The sequence below is a fragment of the Phalacrocorax carbo genome, chromosome 2, assembly GCF_963921805.1.
Source record: "Phalacrocorax carbo chromosome 2, bPhaCar2.1, whole genome shotgun sequence".
In the NCBI taxonomy this organism is placed as follows: Eukaryota; Metazoa; Chordata; class Aves; order Suliformes; family Phalacrocoracidae; genus Phalacrocorax; species Phalacrocorax carbo.
The window spans coordinates 54410029-54425264 of NC_087514.1; the positions used below are offsets into that span (position 1 = coordinate 54410029).

The 15236-nt window shown below is 43.7% G+C and overlaps 1 protein-coding gene across 1 annotated transcript in view; it reads right to left on the reverse strand.

The window, feature by feature from the left end:
* DLGAP1 (DLG associated protein 1) overlaps positions 1-15236 on the reverse strand; it is a 432218-nt gene that overhangs the window by 15460 nt on the left and 401522 nt on the right. Inside the window, exons 9-10 of the mRNA XM_064442940.1 lie at positions 13501-13592; positions 312-730 (exon numbers count right to left, since the gene is read on the reverse strand). Coding sequence (XP_064299010.1) covers positions 312-730; positions 13501-13592 — 511 coding nt within the window. The remainder of the gene's footprint in view (positions 1-311; positions 731-13500; positions 13593-15236) is intronic.

Below are 15236 nucleotides of genomic sequence, written 5' to 3' on the forward strand. Positions count from 1 at the left end.
CTAAGGTTATAAGAAGCGATTCAAATGGAAGAGTTAAGAAACATTAATATTACAAGATCCCTAACCACGATCTCCTAATTATCCATTGAACTTTGCAATCCCAAAAGCTAATCCCAAAAGTGCCAAGTATTTGCATTCCCTGTCAACTTTAATAAGGATTATTATATACATACATACAGTCCTTTTGAGAATCACGACCATAGCATCATTAGCTAAATAAGAAAGGGTACTATACAGAATTCACTGGAGTAAATTTGACCTATATTAAATAATTTCTTGTAGTTTCAATACTATCATATGCAGTTACTTACTGTCCTCAGGTAAGTTGTTTTCCCGTTCTTCTCTCTCCATCTGTTGGCACCAGCCCTCCATACGATCTCTCTCTGCCTGAAGTAGCTTCAGAAACCAGTGGCCGTCTCGTGGGCACACTGACCTTTGAACAGCTTCCAGAGGATCTTCCGTGATAGAGTCAATCCAGGGGTCAGGGGGAGGTAAAATTGATGGATCAAAATCTGTATCAAAGTCATCATCCACTGCACACGCATGGTAGTGGTTTCCTGACCCTTGTATGCTAACGGTAGAGGTGCTTGCATCTCGGGAAAATTGTCTTGATATTTGTCCAGAGCATGTATTGTCCTCTTGAGGGTCGATTATTTCAAAGTTCTCATGGAAATCCAGGTCTGCTTGCACGGCTGTTGTTACACTATTAGATCGTGTAAACCTGCGAAAGCTTTGGAGAGCACAAACATAAACTGTTTAGAAAGATTTTTCTAGGTAACTTGGTAAGAAAGGACTTATTCTGCCACTCCTCCTAAGACCGCCAGGCATGGTTCTCAGGCTACACTCGGGTGTTTTTTCTTGAAATGATCAGTGTAAACTTCTATCTCACTGCAAGCCAACAAACAAGCCTCTCCTTTTTCCATGCGAGCTCACTGTTCATATAGGCAAATATGCCTAATTGGTGTGTGGTTTAACAAAGCCAGAGGCCAGCCCAAGAGACAGCTAATGGTGTCAGTAGCTCAGGATTTTAGGTTACCAATTAATGAAAAGTTAAAGGGGACCAATTTTAAGAAGTGACTTACCTTTCAACTTTTAAAACTCACACCCCTTTGAAGTTGCACATTCAAACTCACAAGCCACATTTAAAAATCATACATGAGACTGATATGATAGTAATACTAACAAGTCCACTATCTACATAATGCTCTACATTCCATTTATAAAGAAGATAAGTATTTTAAAGTATTTTTTAACCCAGATAAGTATTTTGTATTGCTTCTTCAGAATTACTCTTCATAATTATGTACCTGCTTGTCTACTACTTATGCAAATACCACTGCCATGTCTCACAATTTTAGCGCCCATTACCACTGTTAAAACACCTTGTTTTTCACATTCAACCCTCAGTTTCAAAACGGTCTTCTCTTTTTCACCAAAGCTAGCATTCTCAGTTGCTGTCTATAAAAGAATAGAATAGAATAGAATAGAATAGAATAGAATAGAATAGAATAGAATAGAATAGAATAGAATAGAATAGAATATTTCAGTTGGAAGGGACCTACAACAATCTTCTAGCCAACTGCCTGATCACTTCAGGGCTGACCAAAAGTTAAAGCATGTTATTAAGGGCTTGGGGAATCGACCACCACTCTGGGAAGTCTGTTCCAGTGTTTGACCACCATTTTGGTAAAGAAGTGCTTCCTAGTGTCCAGTCTAAACCTCCCCTGGAGCAGCTTTGCACCATTGCCACATGTCCTACCACTGGGTACCAGGGAGAAGGGCCCAGCACCTCCCTCTCCACATCCCCTCCTCATCGTGATGGCTGCTACTCTGTAGGTAGCTTCCTTTCACCTTACATTGTTTCCCTATGTTGGAGGCTCTGAGGGCAGAAAGCAAACCCTGAGAGTAAAGGTAAAAGCATGGGAAAGAGGAGGTTTGGGGCTTCGGGTGTGGGTGTTTTTTAAGTAAACAGCACTCCAAATTCTGCAGTACAAGGCATCTGAGGTAAAGAGGCTGATAGAGAAGGAGCAGAGGGAAGTGTAAGGAGTAAAAGACACCTAATGCTATTGCAGGGGGTGGTGGTGAGAGCAGATACAACGAGCAGTAAATTGTGGAGGGAATGAGTGAAAAATCTGCAGGCAAATAATTACAGAGAGTTGAGATAACTCTAGAAAGTGATGCACCGAGGAACACAGGAAAAATACAAGAGAGGCAGACATCTGTCTTGCCCCATGATGAAAGGAGATAAAGAAGGTAGAATCATGAAGTAATTAACATAGATGTTATTTAGAGTAGTAATTTCTAGGCTTCAGAATGAACACAGCTTTGAACTGAATAGGGACAGGTTCCCACTCCTTACAAATCCAGGATACCTGTGCACTCATGCAGCTGGTACTTTGCTTCTAATTTGTTTACAATCTCACATTTACTCAGGAAACCAGTGTTAGGATCCACTTGCCTGTGATATTTTGGCAAAGAAAATGCTGAGGAGGCAGGGAAGCTGGTTGCTGGGCACCATTTCACTCCCTTTCATTTATATTCCACCTTCCACTGAAGAGCAATAGCCTATTAGACAAGAGCAACTGACAGCAAAACTTCATCAAGTGTATTTAGTCTGCAGTTGGAGAGGGAGCAGATGGAAGGATGCTGAGGGGGTTTTGATGTCCTGTATGCCTGATGCATCCAGATACCTCAAGAGGAATGCAGCAGACCAGGGAGGACTATATCAAGTCCTGCTGATAGAGGAAATTAGTTGCTGTTGATCTGAGGCTTTGAGAAGAGTAGAGCAAAGCAAAACAGGAGTTGAGAAGGGTTGTTCAATTAATAAAAGACACTGATTCCTCTGCAGAAGAAAGCTACAAGTAACTTCTCAGACACACCAATCCCTGGAAAACTTTAATAATAGATCGTGTGTATTTTTTTTATAATGGCCTAGAATACAAACATTGTAATGTAGCACCTGCAGCTTGCAGTTCTTTTGAAACAGGTGTTGTTAAACAATGCAAAACTCATGCTTATGCCACTGTAGTTTTGCATGTTATGCAACAGCAAACTGAAAAATATGGAGCAAACAGAACTCTTCAGCTCGATAGTATTTATCCTTTGACAAGCAGAGCAAGGCATTTTGCTATGGACTGATACAGCAGAAAAAGTTCAAAAGGGAGGACAAGGATCATTAGAGATATGGTATGGCATCCATAGGAAGAAAAAGATTTCTTGGTTTAGAAAACGGATGGCTGAGGAGGGGTATGAGAGCCCTCTGAAATGCCAGCTAGGTGATGTCTCACCATTTCTCAGAGTGCAAGAACTGTGGGGAGGAAGGCAGCCAGTTGCAAGGCTTAGAGGTATAAAGATTTAAATCTAGTGAAAGGAAGCACTTCTTCACACAATGTGTAATTAAATTGCCACAGGATCCTGGGGAAACCAAAGGTAAAAATAGGTTCAAAGAGAACCTGATCAAATTCACAGGAGATAGGTCCAGGAAGAGCTATTACACAGATGTCATATCTAGTTTAGGAAGTCCCTGAACAACAGACTGCTAAATTGGGAAGGTCTACTGGGAGAACTAGTGCTTTATACACACCCTTTATACTCTTCCTTTGCACACACTCCTTTATACTTTTCCTAAGTATCTGCTGCTGGCCCCTGGCAGAGAAAAGCTGTTAGACTGGTATTAGTGGTTTGAAAGACTTTAGCTTTAGGCTGACATTACAATGAAAATCTTTTGGTCCAGTCTGTGCTAGTTTTTTTAAAATTGCTTTAATTTGGCCACTGACCTCACAAATCCCTTATCTGCACTGAAGTGTGTGCGTGCACGCGCACACACACACACACACACACACACGCACACACATACGCACACATGCTAATGTGTGCCCACACAGGCACATGCTCACACAGGATTTCATTTCAGTCGTTTAGGCAGGGTTCACTGACAGCCAAAGCATTAGGACACGGTACACTCTTCCACACCTCCCAGGGTACTGGAAAGAAAAGAAAATCCCTTAATTCAGCCTCATCCTTCCCCGTGCCCCTACCTCCACACCACAGCCACCTTCTACTTTCCTCACTGCGCTGGACTCTGTTATCCTTCTATTTTAGCTGACCATTTTTATTTTCAGTTAACACCAAATTTTCAGTTAACACCAAATCCCAAATGTGAAAACATCAGGGTCTACTTGCCAAAAGGATGTACTGCTTGAGGCTCTAAATTTCAAAGCTTTCAGGAGTGTATCTTATTGGGTTCAATATGAACTAGTACCACCAAAACCAGACTCTACTCAACAAATAAAATAGAATGACCTACTTTTTTTTTTTTGCCTTTGTTTTAGCTATATAATAGTATGTTACAGGCTTGCTCGACAGATTCTTGGCAGTGGATTGTGTAACCTATCTGTCTTCAAAAGAAAAACAACTTGGCAATAGAATATAGCATCAGTTCAAAATTAAAAAAATACTCTCAAGGAAATGTATGTTGAATGAAATGGAAATGCAGGGAGGCACCCACTATCTGGCTACCTTCAGCACATCTATATAAACTGCCTAATAGATGGTAATTTTAGTCTCTGACATAGCTTCCTCACTCACTTCCAGGATGTTTTACTCTTACAAAATACCATTTGTGTCCCACATGAACCTATTTTTTTGTTTTGTTTTCATTTAAAACTCCATACCACATGACAGCTGCTGAAGCTAATGCCTATGTTTTCTCTGTTTCTACACATACAAAACATTCACAGGTCTACCTAAAAAAAAAGTTTTCATAAACTGCTGGTAATTGTTAAAGATAGAGATTTGCTTCTTCCTCTGCTTTCAGGCTTGGCCCTTTTGTAATCAGTTGTGCCCTGCAGGCACAAGGTGTAATAATTACAGCCTCAGAGAACTGCAGCAGATATCTGGCCTAAAGTGCAAGAAGCCATGAAACCTCAGACTGGATAAACCAGTCTGGAGAACAACAGCACGACCTGTTTTGAACAGAAACAGGGTCACTTGTTAGCATTCAACTCTGTTTCTAGGTCTTCTTTTGCTTTCTTTTTGAAAAACATGTTTACATTTAAACCCAGAGAACTTCTTTCTTTCCTAAAAAAAAAACAAAAACAAACCCCAGAAAATATCTAGGTTTCAAGCCAACTGATGCATGGTAAGCCTCAGAGGCACCTATATTAAATTCAGCCTGCCTCACTTTACCCATTGGTTGTACTCTTTCTCGGCTGTGGGCTTCCCTGCTAAGGTTGCAGCTGCTGTCAGCAGAACAAAACAAACTGCAGAAGCAGTTAGCAGGTACGGTACCATGTCTTCTCATGGCAGGACCTTTGGCCATACATCTTCAAGTTCCACAATCTTGTGTTCTTTGTTTTTATCCCTACCCCTCCTCCCATTCACATAGCCTTTTTTTCATCCTTAAAAGTCTTAGCAGGGAAACTCTAATCCCTTATGGCAATGTTGGAATAGAATATTTCAGTTGGAAGGGACCTACAATGATCTTCTAGTCCAACTCCCTGACCACTTCAGGGCTGACCAAAAGTTAAAGCATGTTGTTAAGGGCATTGTCCAAATGCCTCTTAAACACTGACAGGCTTGGGACATCAACCACCTCTCTAGGAAGTCTGTTCCAGTGTTTGACCACCATTTTGGTAAAGAAGTGCTTTCTAATGTCCAGTCTAAACCTTCCCTGGCATAGCTTTGCATCATTCCCACACGTCCTACCACTGGGCACCAGGGAGCAGAGATCAGCACCTGCTTCTCCAAGTCCTCAGGGAGCTGTACAGAGCAGCCTCCTTTTCTCCAAACCAGACAAGCCCAGAGCCATCAGCTGCTCCTCACAGGACATTCCTTCCAGCCCTGCCAGCAGCTGTGTTGCCCTCCTCTGGACGCATTCAAGGACCTTCACATCCTTCTTAAATTTTGGGGCCCAGAACTGCACACAGTAGCCAAGGTGAGGCCACACCAACGCTGAATACAGCAGGGTAATCACCTCTTTTGACCAGCTGGTTGTGCTGTGTTTGATGCACCCCAGGATGGGGTTTGCCCTCTTGGCTGCCAGGGCACGCTGCTGACTCACACTGAGCCTGCTGCCGACCAGCGCCCCCAGATCCCCTTCTGCAGGGCTGCTCTCCAGCCACTCCTCTCCCAATCTATACTTGTGCCTGGTGCTACTCCGTCCCAGGGGCAGCATCTGGCATTTGGACTTGCTAAATTTCATCCCATTAATCATTGCCCAGTGCTCCAATCTATCCAGATCCCTCTGCAAGGCCTCTTGTCCCTCAGGAGAGTCAACAGCACCTCCCGGTTCAGTGTCGACAGCAAACTTGCTAATGGTGCATTCAGCTTCTGCATCCAGATCATTGATAAATATACTGAACAGCACTGGCCCTAGAACTGAGCCCTGAAGAACACCACTGGTGGCTGGTCGCCAGCCAGTTGTAGCTGCTTGCACTACAACCCTTTGAGCCCTGCCCTTCAGCCAGTTCTTCTCCCAGTGCACCATGAACCCACTCATCCCACAGTTGGACAACTTGTCCAGAAGGATGCATTGAGGGACAGTATCAAAAGCCTTACTAAAATCTAGAAAAACTACATCCACCACCCTTCATCCCTTCACCCACTGGGTGGATGACCTTATCACAGAAGGATACCAAATTAGTTAAAGGACTTTCCCTTTGTGAACCCATGTTGACTGTGCCTGATTATTGCATTATTCTTTAAATGCCTTTCAATAGCACCCAATATAATCTTCTTTGTAGTTTTTCTGGGAATGAGGTTAGACTAACAGATCTGTAGGTTCCTGGGTTTTCCCTCGTACCCTTCTTATAAACTGGAATAACACTGGCTAGCTTCCAGTCAGTGGGGACCTCCCCAGACTCCCAAGACCTTTGGTAGATGATTGAGAGGGGTCCTGCCATAACATCCACTACCTCCTTCAGTATGCTGGGATGAATCCCATCAGGCCCCATGGACTTGTGAATATTTAGCTGATAAAGCTGGTCTCTTACAATTTCAGGGTCCAAACAAATAGATGCAAACCAAGAAAAATATTCCTGCTCCAACCCCACTCCAGAAGCCACAGAAGCCACAAGCCACGCTTGTCACCTGTGGCACCTTAAACCTCCTCCCTGTCTACCCTGGGATACCTGAAGGAAAGGCAGCAGCTCCAGGTGCACTCAGCCTCCCCGAGGAACGCCCCACTGCGGACCACAGTGCCCCGTGATGCCTTCAGGACATGGGTGCAGAACAGGACGAGGCAGGAGTGGGCCGAGTGACAGCAGTGGCTGTCTCAGCACCTGCAGGACCTGGGCCCACTATTGATAAATAAAAATGTCAGAATTTCAAGTAATGTCCCTGCTTCTGCACTCTGCCTAGCCTTTCCCGCTCCCACCACTCATTGCGATAGTATTGCAACACTGATCCTAGGCTATGCTTGAAGCAGACAGCCCATCACGCTGAGAGGTTCTGGCCCTACCCAAGACTATTCTATTGGTGTGGGCCCATCTCCTGGGCAGTGCTCAGCCCCACAACAGAAAGCTGCCAAAGAAAACAGGTATGATGTGGTGGGAAGCCGAGGCCTTAGCACAGCTCTCCACTGCTGTGTCCCCCCTGTCCCCTGCAGACCTGCTGTTCTGAGATGGCCCCTCTGCTCCCCTAGCACGGCAGTGGTAGAGCCCACAGACTCGGGAATTGGTACCCACAGGGCTCAGCCTGCTGCAGCAAGTCCATGCCTGCTCCACATGCACACAGAGCAAGGGCTGTCCATGTCCAGGAGAGCTGAGCTGCTGCACAGCTTACCCCGGGGCTGCACTCCCCTCTATCCATCATACTGGCACATGGTATGGTTCCCAGTGATGGAGAGGGTGGGCAGCCATCCAGCCCCAGCGCCCTGGCAGGACACCCCTTCTTGTTGGGTATCAGAGAAGGTTGAAGTCCAAGATGTAAGGGAATATGGGGAAACCAGGTAGGTTTCCAGGGAAAGGAAATGTCTAATGCCATGTGGAGACAGCCCTTGGCCTCTTTACAGACAGAGATCCCATAAACTGTTTGTTTTTGGTTTTTATACCATATTTTGCATTGGAGAGCAGAGGGTGCTGGCTAGAGTGCTCAGCCTCCCAGCAGGGCCAGGGCTGGAGGAGAGAGGCTATTGCCAACCAGTGGTGTCTGATCAGAAATTTATGGCAAATTCTGCAAATGCCAGGCTTGGGGCAGCCCACGAGCGGGCTGAGAGCCACCAGGGCTGTAAGGGTTTTCTCTGATCACAGGCAGCCATGGCCAGGGCAGGAAATTGGCCTTGTCAGAGCCAGCGGCTCCTTCAACTGCTGTTGATGCACAGGGCAGCGGGAGGTGTGGAGAGTGGGTCCCACCAGGGTGGGACTGGGCAGGAGCAGAGCACCTTCACCCCTGGGCACCCTGCTCTTCCCAGGTGGGGCCTCTTTCAGGCCAGATGCCTCTCAGCCAAAGAGGCCTCATGTATGATATCCTGAAGAAAATGGAAGTTTTGGAATTTTCAGCTAAGCCATAATAATGAACCTTGTGAGCTTGGCAAAACAGAATTTGACAGCCAAAGAAAGGAACTGAGAGATGGGAAGCACTTGTTTTATGACTATATCCTTGAGGAGAGCTGAGAGACGAATCAAAAGAAACATCCCACCTCAGAAGATGCTGAGAACAGTGATGAAGTGTATAGTCAAGGAGAACAACTAATTGGGATGGTGATAAGAACTAACACAAAGTGTCCTTTAGGTGAACTATCCTCATTATAATACTGAAAATCATGCCCATAGACCAGGAATCCCCCCATCCCCCAATAAACCCCTTACCCTCTGAGAATGCCAGTAAATTAAAAGTGAGTGTACCTTTAAGTTGAAGCAAGAAAGAAATTAACTAATTATTAGCTGACGTGTGTGAACATTAGCTGTGACTTACACATTTAACTGTATAAATGCCTTGTAGTTTCTCAGTGTTGTGTGCTAGCTTTGTGGGTTACCACCTAGCAGCCATCTTTGCACAAAATTGAATTAAATAAAGTATCTCTGCTCTGTGTGTAGTTTGGTGTTTTGCTCACTGGGTGAATGAACCCACTTTTCAGGATAACAAGTATGCTGTGGGCAGGAAGTTGAGGCCACAGTGCAGCTGGCTTGCACATGTCTCCCAGCCATCAGTCAATCAATTAATCTCCATCCATCAATCTCTCTTGAAACACGGTGGACCTTCAGGTGCTGCTTGGGCTCTTCCTCCCTGTCCTGCACTGCCCTGCTGCCCCCCAGGTATTCACAGCGTATCTACCCTGCCCTTTCCAGCGTGCAAGTAGCACAGCAGTGTAAGGAGGAGGTCACGCTATAGAGACCGTTCTCGGCCAATACACACCCTGTGATGGGCACATCTCTCACTAGCAGAGTTTGCAGAAGACTGAAGATCAGATTGCTCCTGGGATGTCTCATCCTCATATAAACCTGTTCTAACCTTTGCCTTGTAACACTTCCTGGGCAGCACAGGGGAACAGCTGGAACGAGAGGGAACAACACTTTGTAGAGCCCTAGCACACAAGACCAGGTCAGGGCCCTTAGCGTTAAATAGGGAATATTATTAAGCCTTGCTTTTGAAACCGCCTCTCTCTTATTCTGAATACTGGCTCAGTCACTCACAGCCAGGTTAGGATCATAAAATCATAGAATGTTTTAGGTTGGAAGGGACCTTTAAAGGCCCATCTAGTCCAACCCCCCTGCAATAAGCAGAAAAATCTTCAACTAGATCAGGTTGTTCAAAGCCCCATCCAACCTGACCTTGAATGTTTCCAGGGATGGGACATCTATCACCTTCAAAATTTCTCAGTGGAATGGCTCCCACTGTGGAGAACACAGATATCCAGGAAATGCTGCAGACAAAAGCCAAGAAAATATCGGTCCCAGATCAGCTTAGTCAAAATGCAGATTTGAAGGTCCTGTCCTAAACACTGGAGAGTTAAGAAGTTTGAGTTAGAGTGTAGGACTGGCCTGCTTTGCAGGGAAGACTATAAAACCTGAGTACATTTTGTCAGGACAGTAAGTCACCAAACCTAAAAACCTAAATGAAAAAAAGAGAAAAATATGGCTTTATATATTAACAAAAGTGGTATTTGGGGTTTTTTTCACCACCACTTCAAATCATTTTACCTTATACCACACCAAGAGGTGGGGGCACCTTCCCTGGCCCCACAGAAGCCAGAGAAAATGGAGAAGGACCATATTTCTATGGTCTTAGTCTTCCATGCCAGTGTTCTTACTTCAGAAACTACCATTGTTCCAGCGTTCATAAATTCTTGTGATGGCAAACCAAGTACAATTACCAGCTAATGGTGTGACTAGGAGCAATGAGCAAGACAATTCTGGGGGTAAGGATGTAACAGGAAGAGATCTCGGGGCAGACAAGGTAAAATCCAAGAGAGACTAAATGTGATTTCAGAGCTATGGGACTGAGAGTCCCTTACTCAGTAAGAATGGGTGCTAATTGGCCTGGCACAATATATGACTTCTTTTCTGGTTTAGTAGAACTGTTTGACTTCCAACAACTCAATCATCTTCTGTAAGTGAGGAATGGAAGGTGGTTCCTTGAGCTCAAGAAGAAGTCGCAGGTAGAGAGAAAGGACAAACAGAAATGGACAGAAATGGAAGTGCCCTGAGATGGCACTGATCAGCTTCATTAGATACATGTTTCAAAATTGCCTTGGAAGGCGTGGGTCATGTGAGGAAATGGGAAGAGCATTTTTGTTGGAGTTTTGTTAGCATCATGGGGGAGATCAGGTGAGAGAAGAATGAGTAACAGCAGGAAAATCATGAAGTTACTGCTGAAAGAAATGCGTACCAGTTTCTTTTCCATGAGAAGGATCAGACAGAGGTACTCTATATAAATGCTAGAAATTGTAAAGCTGCACTTAGGGAATGGTTACAAAAAAGATTATTGAGAGCAGTGATGGATCCAGTTGTAATACGGTCATGTAGCGGTAGGCACATTTATCCTTTGAGCAGTACAAGATGAGAAGGAGGTGGAGGACTCAGAGTCATTTGTCTTGGCAGGAAGCCCAGGTTACAGAGACTGAAGGGCTAATGAAAGGTCTGAGTCGAGATGGAAGATGGAAGAGATAGATCTGTCCTCCAAAGATGCTCTGGTTTTGAGCTACTTAGATCAAGAAACAGAAGCAAAATCTTTTGCTTACTTGGTCCAAGCACAGAAGCAGGAATATTGAAAAGGACATGAGGAGGTAAGGCTCCTTAGTGTGAAAATGACAGTCATATGAGGTGAGGGAAAGGGGGAGGAAAAAGCTGGAAGCAAAGAAAAGGAGTGAAACAAATTTTGTATGGTAGGCTTTTGGTGCATTAAGCAAAGAGCTTTCTTGTTTTATAACAGTGCACTTAACAGCATAGGCTGGCATGGAAACATGATCAGTTACTGTATTTATCCTCTTTGCTGTGTCATTCTTCTCTTATTTCATATTTATTTAATATTTCTGAAGCCTGGAAGATTTTTAAAAACATTCATTTGTCAAAGATTCAACTCAAAAGGGTTTTTCTGAGGCTCTGCAGATGTTATGGTGCAGGGCAGGGAAGAATGCACTGTATTTACAATTCTATTCCTGTAACAGATAATCAATACATTGTGCTCTGCTGTGTTAAAAAAAAAAAAAAGGACTATAAGTGCCAAACTGTGATGATAAGCCCTTTGTGTCTTGAGTGCACTCATTTTCTAAGGATTAGGGGCTGTCCTTTATCAGCCAGTTCACTTCTGAAAGTCCATGATGGATTGCTGCTTGCCCGTCTGCTCCAAACAGCAGCAACCTCGACTTTATCAGCAAGGAAACCCCCAAACACAGCCAAACACGGCTGTCAGTAGGTAATGCACTAATATTGCTTTCTCAGGGCAGACCCTCATAGGCAAATCTTACCTTTTACTCTGGAGCAATAAAAACTGCAGTAGAAAGAGGACTTTGGAAGTAAGGCATTTACAAACAGCCATTTCGTTCGTTCTTTGTTTTTCTTTTTCTTTTTTTTTTTTTTTTTTTTTTTTTTCTTGAGGGGAGGGAGAGGGTTGGCCTTTTGGGGTAGTTATTTCCTTTGTGCTCAGGCTGAAGGGAAATGGTCCTTCAGCATCTATTCTAATGTGCTCATTTATCTAGTGCTGGAAGAGTTGTGGGTAAATAGGGCTAAGGTCTAACACATAAAGAAATGTCTGCCAGCAAGAGATGTTTTAGCAGGTTAATGAGGACCTTGGTAACAGCCTAGCAGGGTCATTGCAAAATCACATTTCTTTTTGCTGAAATCATTTCAGCCTTTTAAAACCACAGGAAAATACTCTGCTACTTTATGGGGAGAATTTGTTGAATTGAAAATGGTGTAGAAAACATGTTATTTTTGAGTATTTTTAGCAGACATAGGAAAAAAACAGTGTGAAAATGGACATCTCCTCTACTCACTACTGCAGACGGTGGGCCAGAGGAGGGTAGAGGGGCCTAATTTTGTCAGTTCAGATTTGCTGCACTCAGGTTTTCTCCAGAGAGCTTGTAAGGGTGACTCTTCCCTCACTGACAAGTGATACCGGCCCGAGGCTTCTCCCATGCTATGGCACAGAGAGTTATCAACGAAATGGCTCCAGGATCCAAAAGTTACGCTGTGCCCAAATGCCTTGCGAAAAATGAACAAAGGCTTGGGTGGGTGCTTGTAGCCCCAGCAGCAATGGGCAGGCCTGCATGCTCAGAGGCAAGGGGGGGGTGTCCAGCTTCTCTTCAGCCACTGAGCCCAGCTTTGGGCAGGAATTGGTTTGCAGATGTGGTCAAGCACTCAGAAACTTTATGTGTCTGGAAGGTGCCATGCACAGTTATTCTGCCCTGCAACATAACTGCAATTTGTCATCCAAAAGAAACACAACCCTTGAAAACATTTTAGATTGTAGATTTAGATTTGAAGACTATTTTAGATTTTTTTTTTTTCATTTTTATGGGAGCATATTTGTTTGCTAATTCAGGTTATGCTGCAGATTGGAGAGAGAACCGAGTTTTACAGGCTTGCTTTTTAATCTCAACAATTTTTTGCAAGGGAGCAATTGCAATGCAGAGATGTCTGGGTGAGATACCTGAGCAAAAGTAATCAGTTTCGCTCTGCCATTGCACTGCTCCATGTGGCTGAAATTATTGTGCTGAAAAACAAGGTAAACTTCCCCATTAACTCTATGCTGCTGCAGCCATCTCAAGACTAATACCCTGTCTGCATCACCTTCTGCTATTTAGGTAGATTTTCTGGGGAAAGAGTTTATTAAAAGTATATTGACCTTCAAAATATGCAGCACTTGTATTCCCATTCTCCCACTGTTCCTGAAAATTCCCCTCTGAGAAATAAGAGCTACAGCATTTATTAGACTTGGGTTTTCAGCTGGGTGATCTAACAATTCATGCAGGAAGCAGGCTTATATGGTCATGCATGCAGGAAGTAGGGCTCTTAAAAATTAATTGTGGCATAATTATTTACAGTTTTAACTTTTACTCACCACTTCTCCTCCTCTACTTGAACTCCTATGGACTGGAACTTACTGGTTGCTTTATTTTCACCTGATCTGGTGGATTCTTCAGCACCATCAACCTTAAAAAAATTAACCAGCTAATTAGAATGTGTTTTAGCAGAGATATCACCCAGCTACTTACTATTTCTATGCATGATAACTACTAAGTGTCTACACATATAGCTTGTACCATAAAAACCTTAATCTAGACAGATAGTTTATCTGTGGTGCGCTAATTTCTGATGTTATTAGTGAATATTCATCATTCTCGTCAATCTATAAAGCATTTCTAGTAAGACAACGTTCAGCCTGCAAAATGCAGATGGAGTTTATCCAGTATTTTATGAAGGCTGGATGCTTATATTTGCCAGAGCAAATCTCTGAGCAGCTGTAACTCCACTTGCTGTGCTCCGCCATTTGTTTCATTTTACCTGTTAATCTGTATGTGCGTGCATATGTGAACTCATGTCAAAATCATGTGTTTATTTTGCTTAAATGTTAGTGCCCTGAATCAGAGCACTGTACAGATAAGATTTAAAGAAAGCAGATGCAGCTCTTGGAATGCCTTTTTTTTACTGCTTCATCATGCAAACAGGTGGTTCCCAGGAACACAGGCAAGATACTTTATACCACCTTTCCATCACCATGAGGAGATTTATACCAATGGTATAAAGTTAAAATTTAGCCACAGATGTGTCTTTGAGCAAAATCATAAACTTCTGGGTCCAACCATTGTATCTGTTAATTTCCAGTGCTGTATATTGTGTTATATATATGTTATATATATGTGTGTTAATTCCCAATGCTATTAGTCATACAAGAAAAAGAATTTCTGGCACACAGAATTTTTGGACCACAGCAGTGTTATGAAGTGACCTGTGGATCCACTCTGACCCCGGGTGTACACGATCTTCAGCTGTGCTTAGCATCTGCTCCACCAGTAAAAAAGCTTGTTGCTGAGAGCCAGTTTAACAGCCTACGCAGGAAAAGTGCTCGAGGGATGGGAGTTACAGTGCTGTTCAGTGACGTAGGGTACTTACCTGATACTGAGGCTTTTGGGGAGTTAACTACACCTTAAATCCCATAACTGAGAGAACCAACCTTTTGATGGAAGAGTTTTTCTTTGCTTTGCTTTACTTTACTTGTTTGCTAAACAGATTTACAGCAAAGGCTTTTGGTGTCCTCAGAATGACTGAGGTGTGCAGAGGACACACACAGCACAGAGGTTCATCAAAAGTGCACATTAGGTTTCTTTGTTAGAGGAGGAAGCAAACGAAAAATATGCCTTTGGCTAAGGCAGCTTGCCCTGCTTTACAGAGATGGGCCAGACTATAAGTAAGGTGTATCCCTTATCTGAGTTCAGTCTAAGCCTAAACTAGGCTCCCTTTTCAGTCAGTGGAGAGAGACTGCCTACCTATTTTAGGGCAGTTGCCTCTAAGAGAAGTCATTTCTGGCAGCAGCAGCAGTCTTTCGGAATTTCCACTCCCACACTACTCCTTCAGCTGTACCAGCATGACTGCTTGTGCAATGATGCTGCAAAATGGGCCAGACAGTGGACTGGCAAAGTAGTTCTTCTTTTATTTGTGAAGCCTATCTGACTCTAAAAATCTCATTGATGGGCACAACTGGGAGGGTGGCATGGTGCACGCGCAGGAATCCTGTAAGCATGTATCACTGCTGAAACTTTCGCTTGATGTAATCCCTTCTTTAGCCTTCTCCATTGG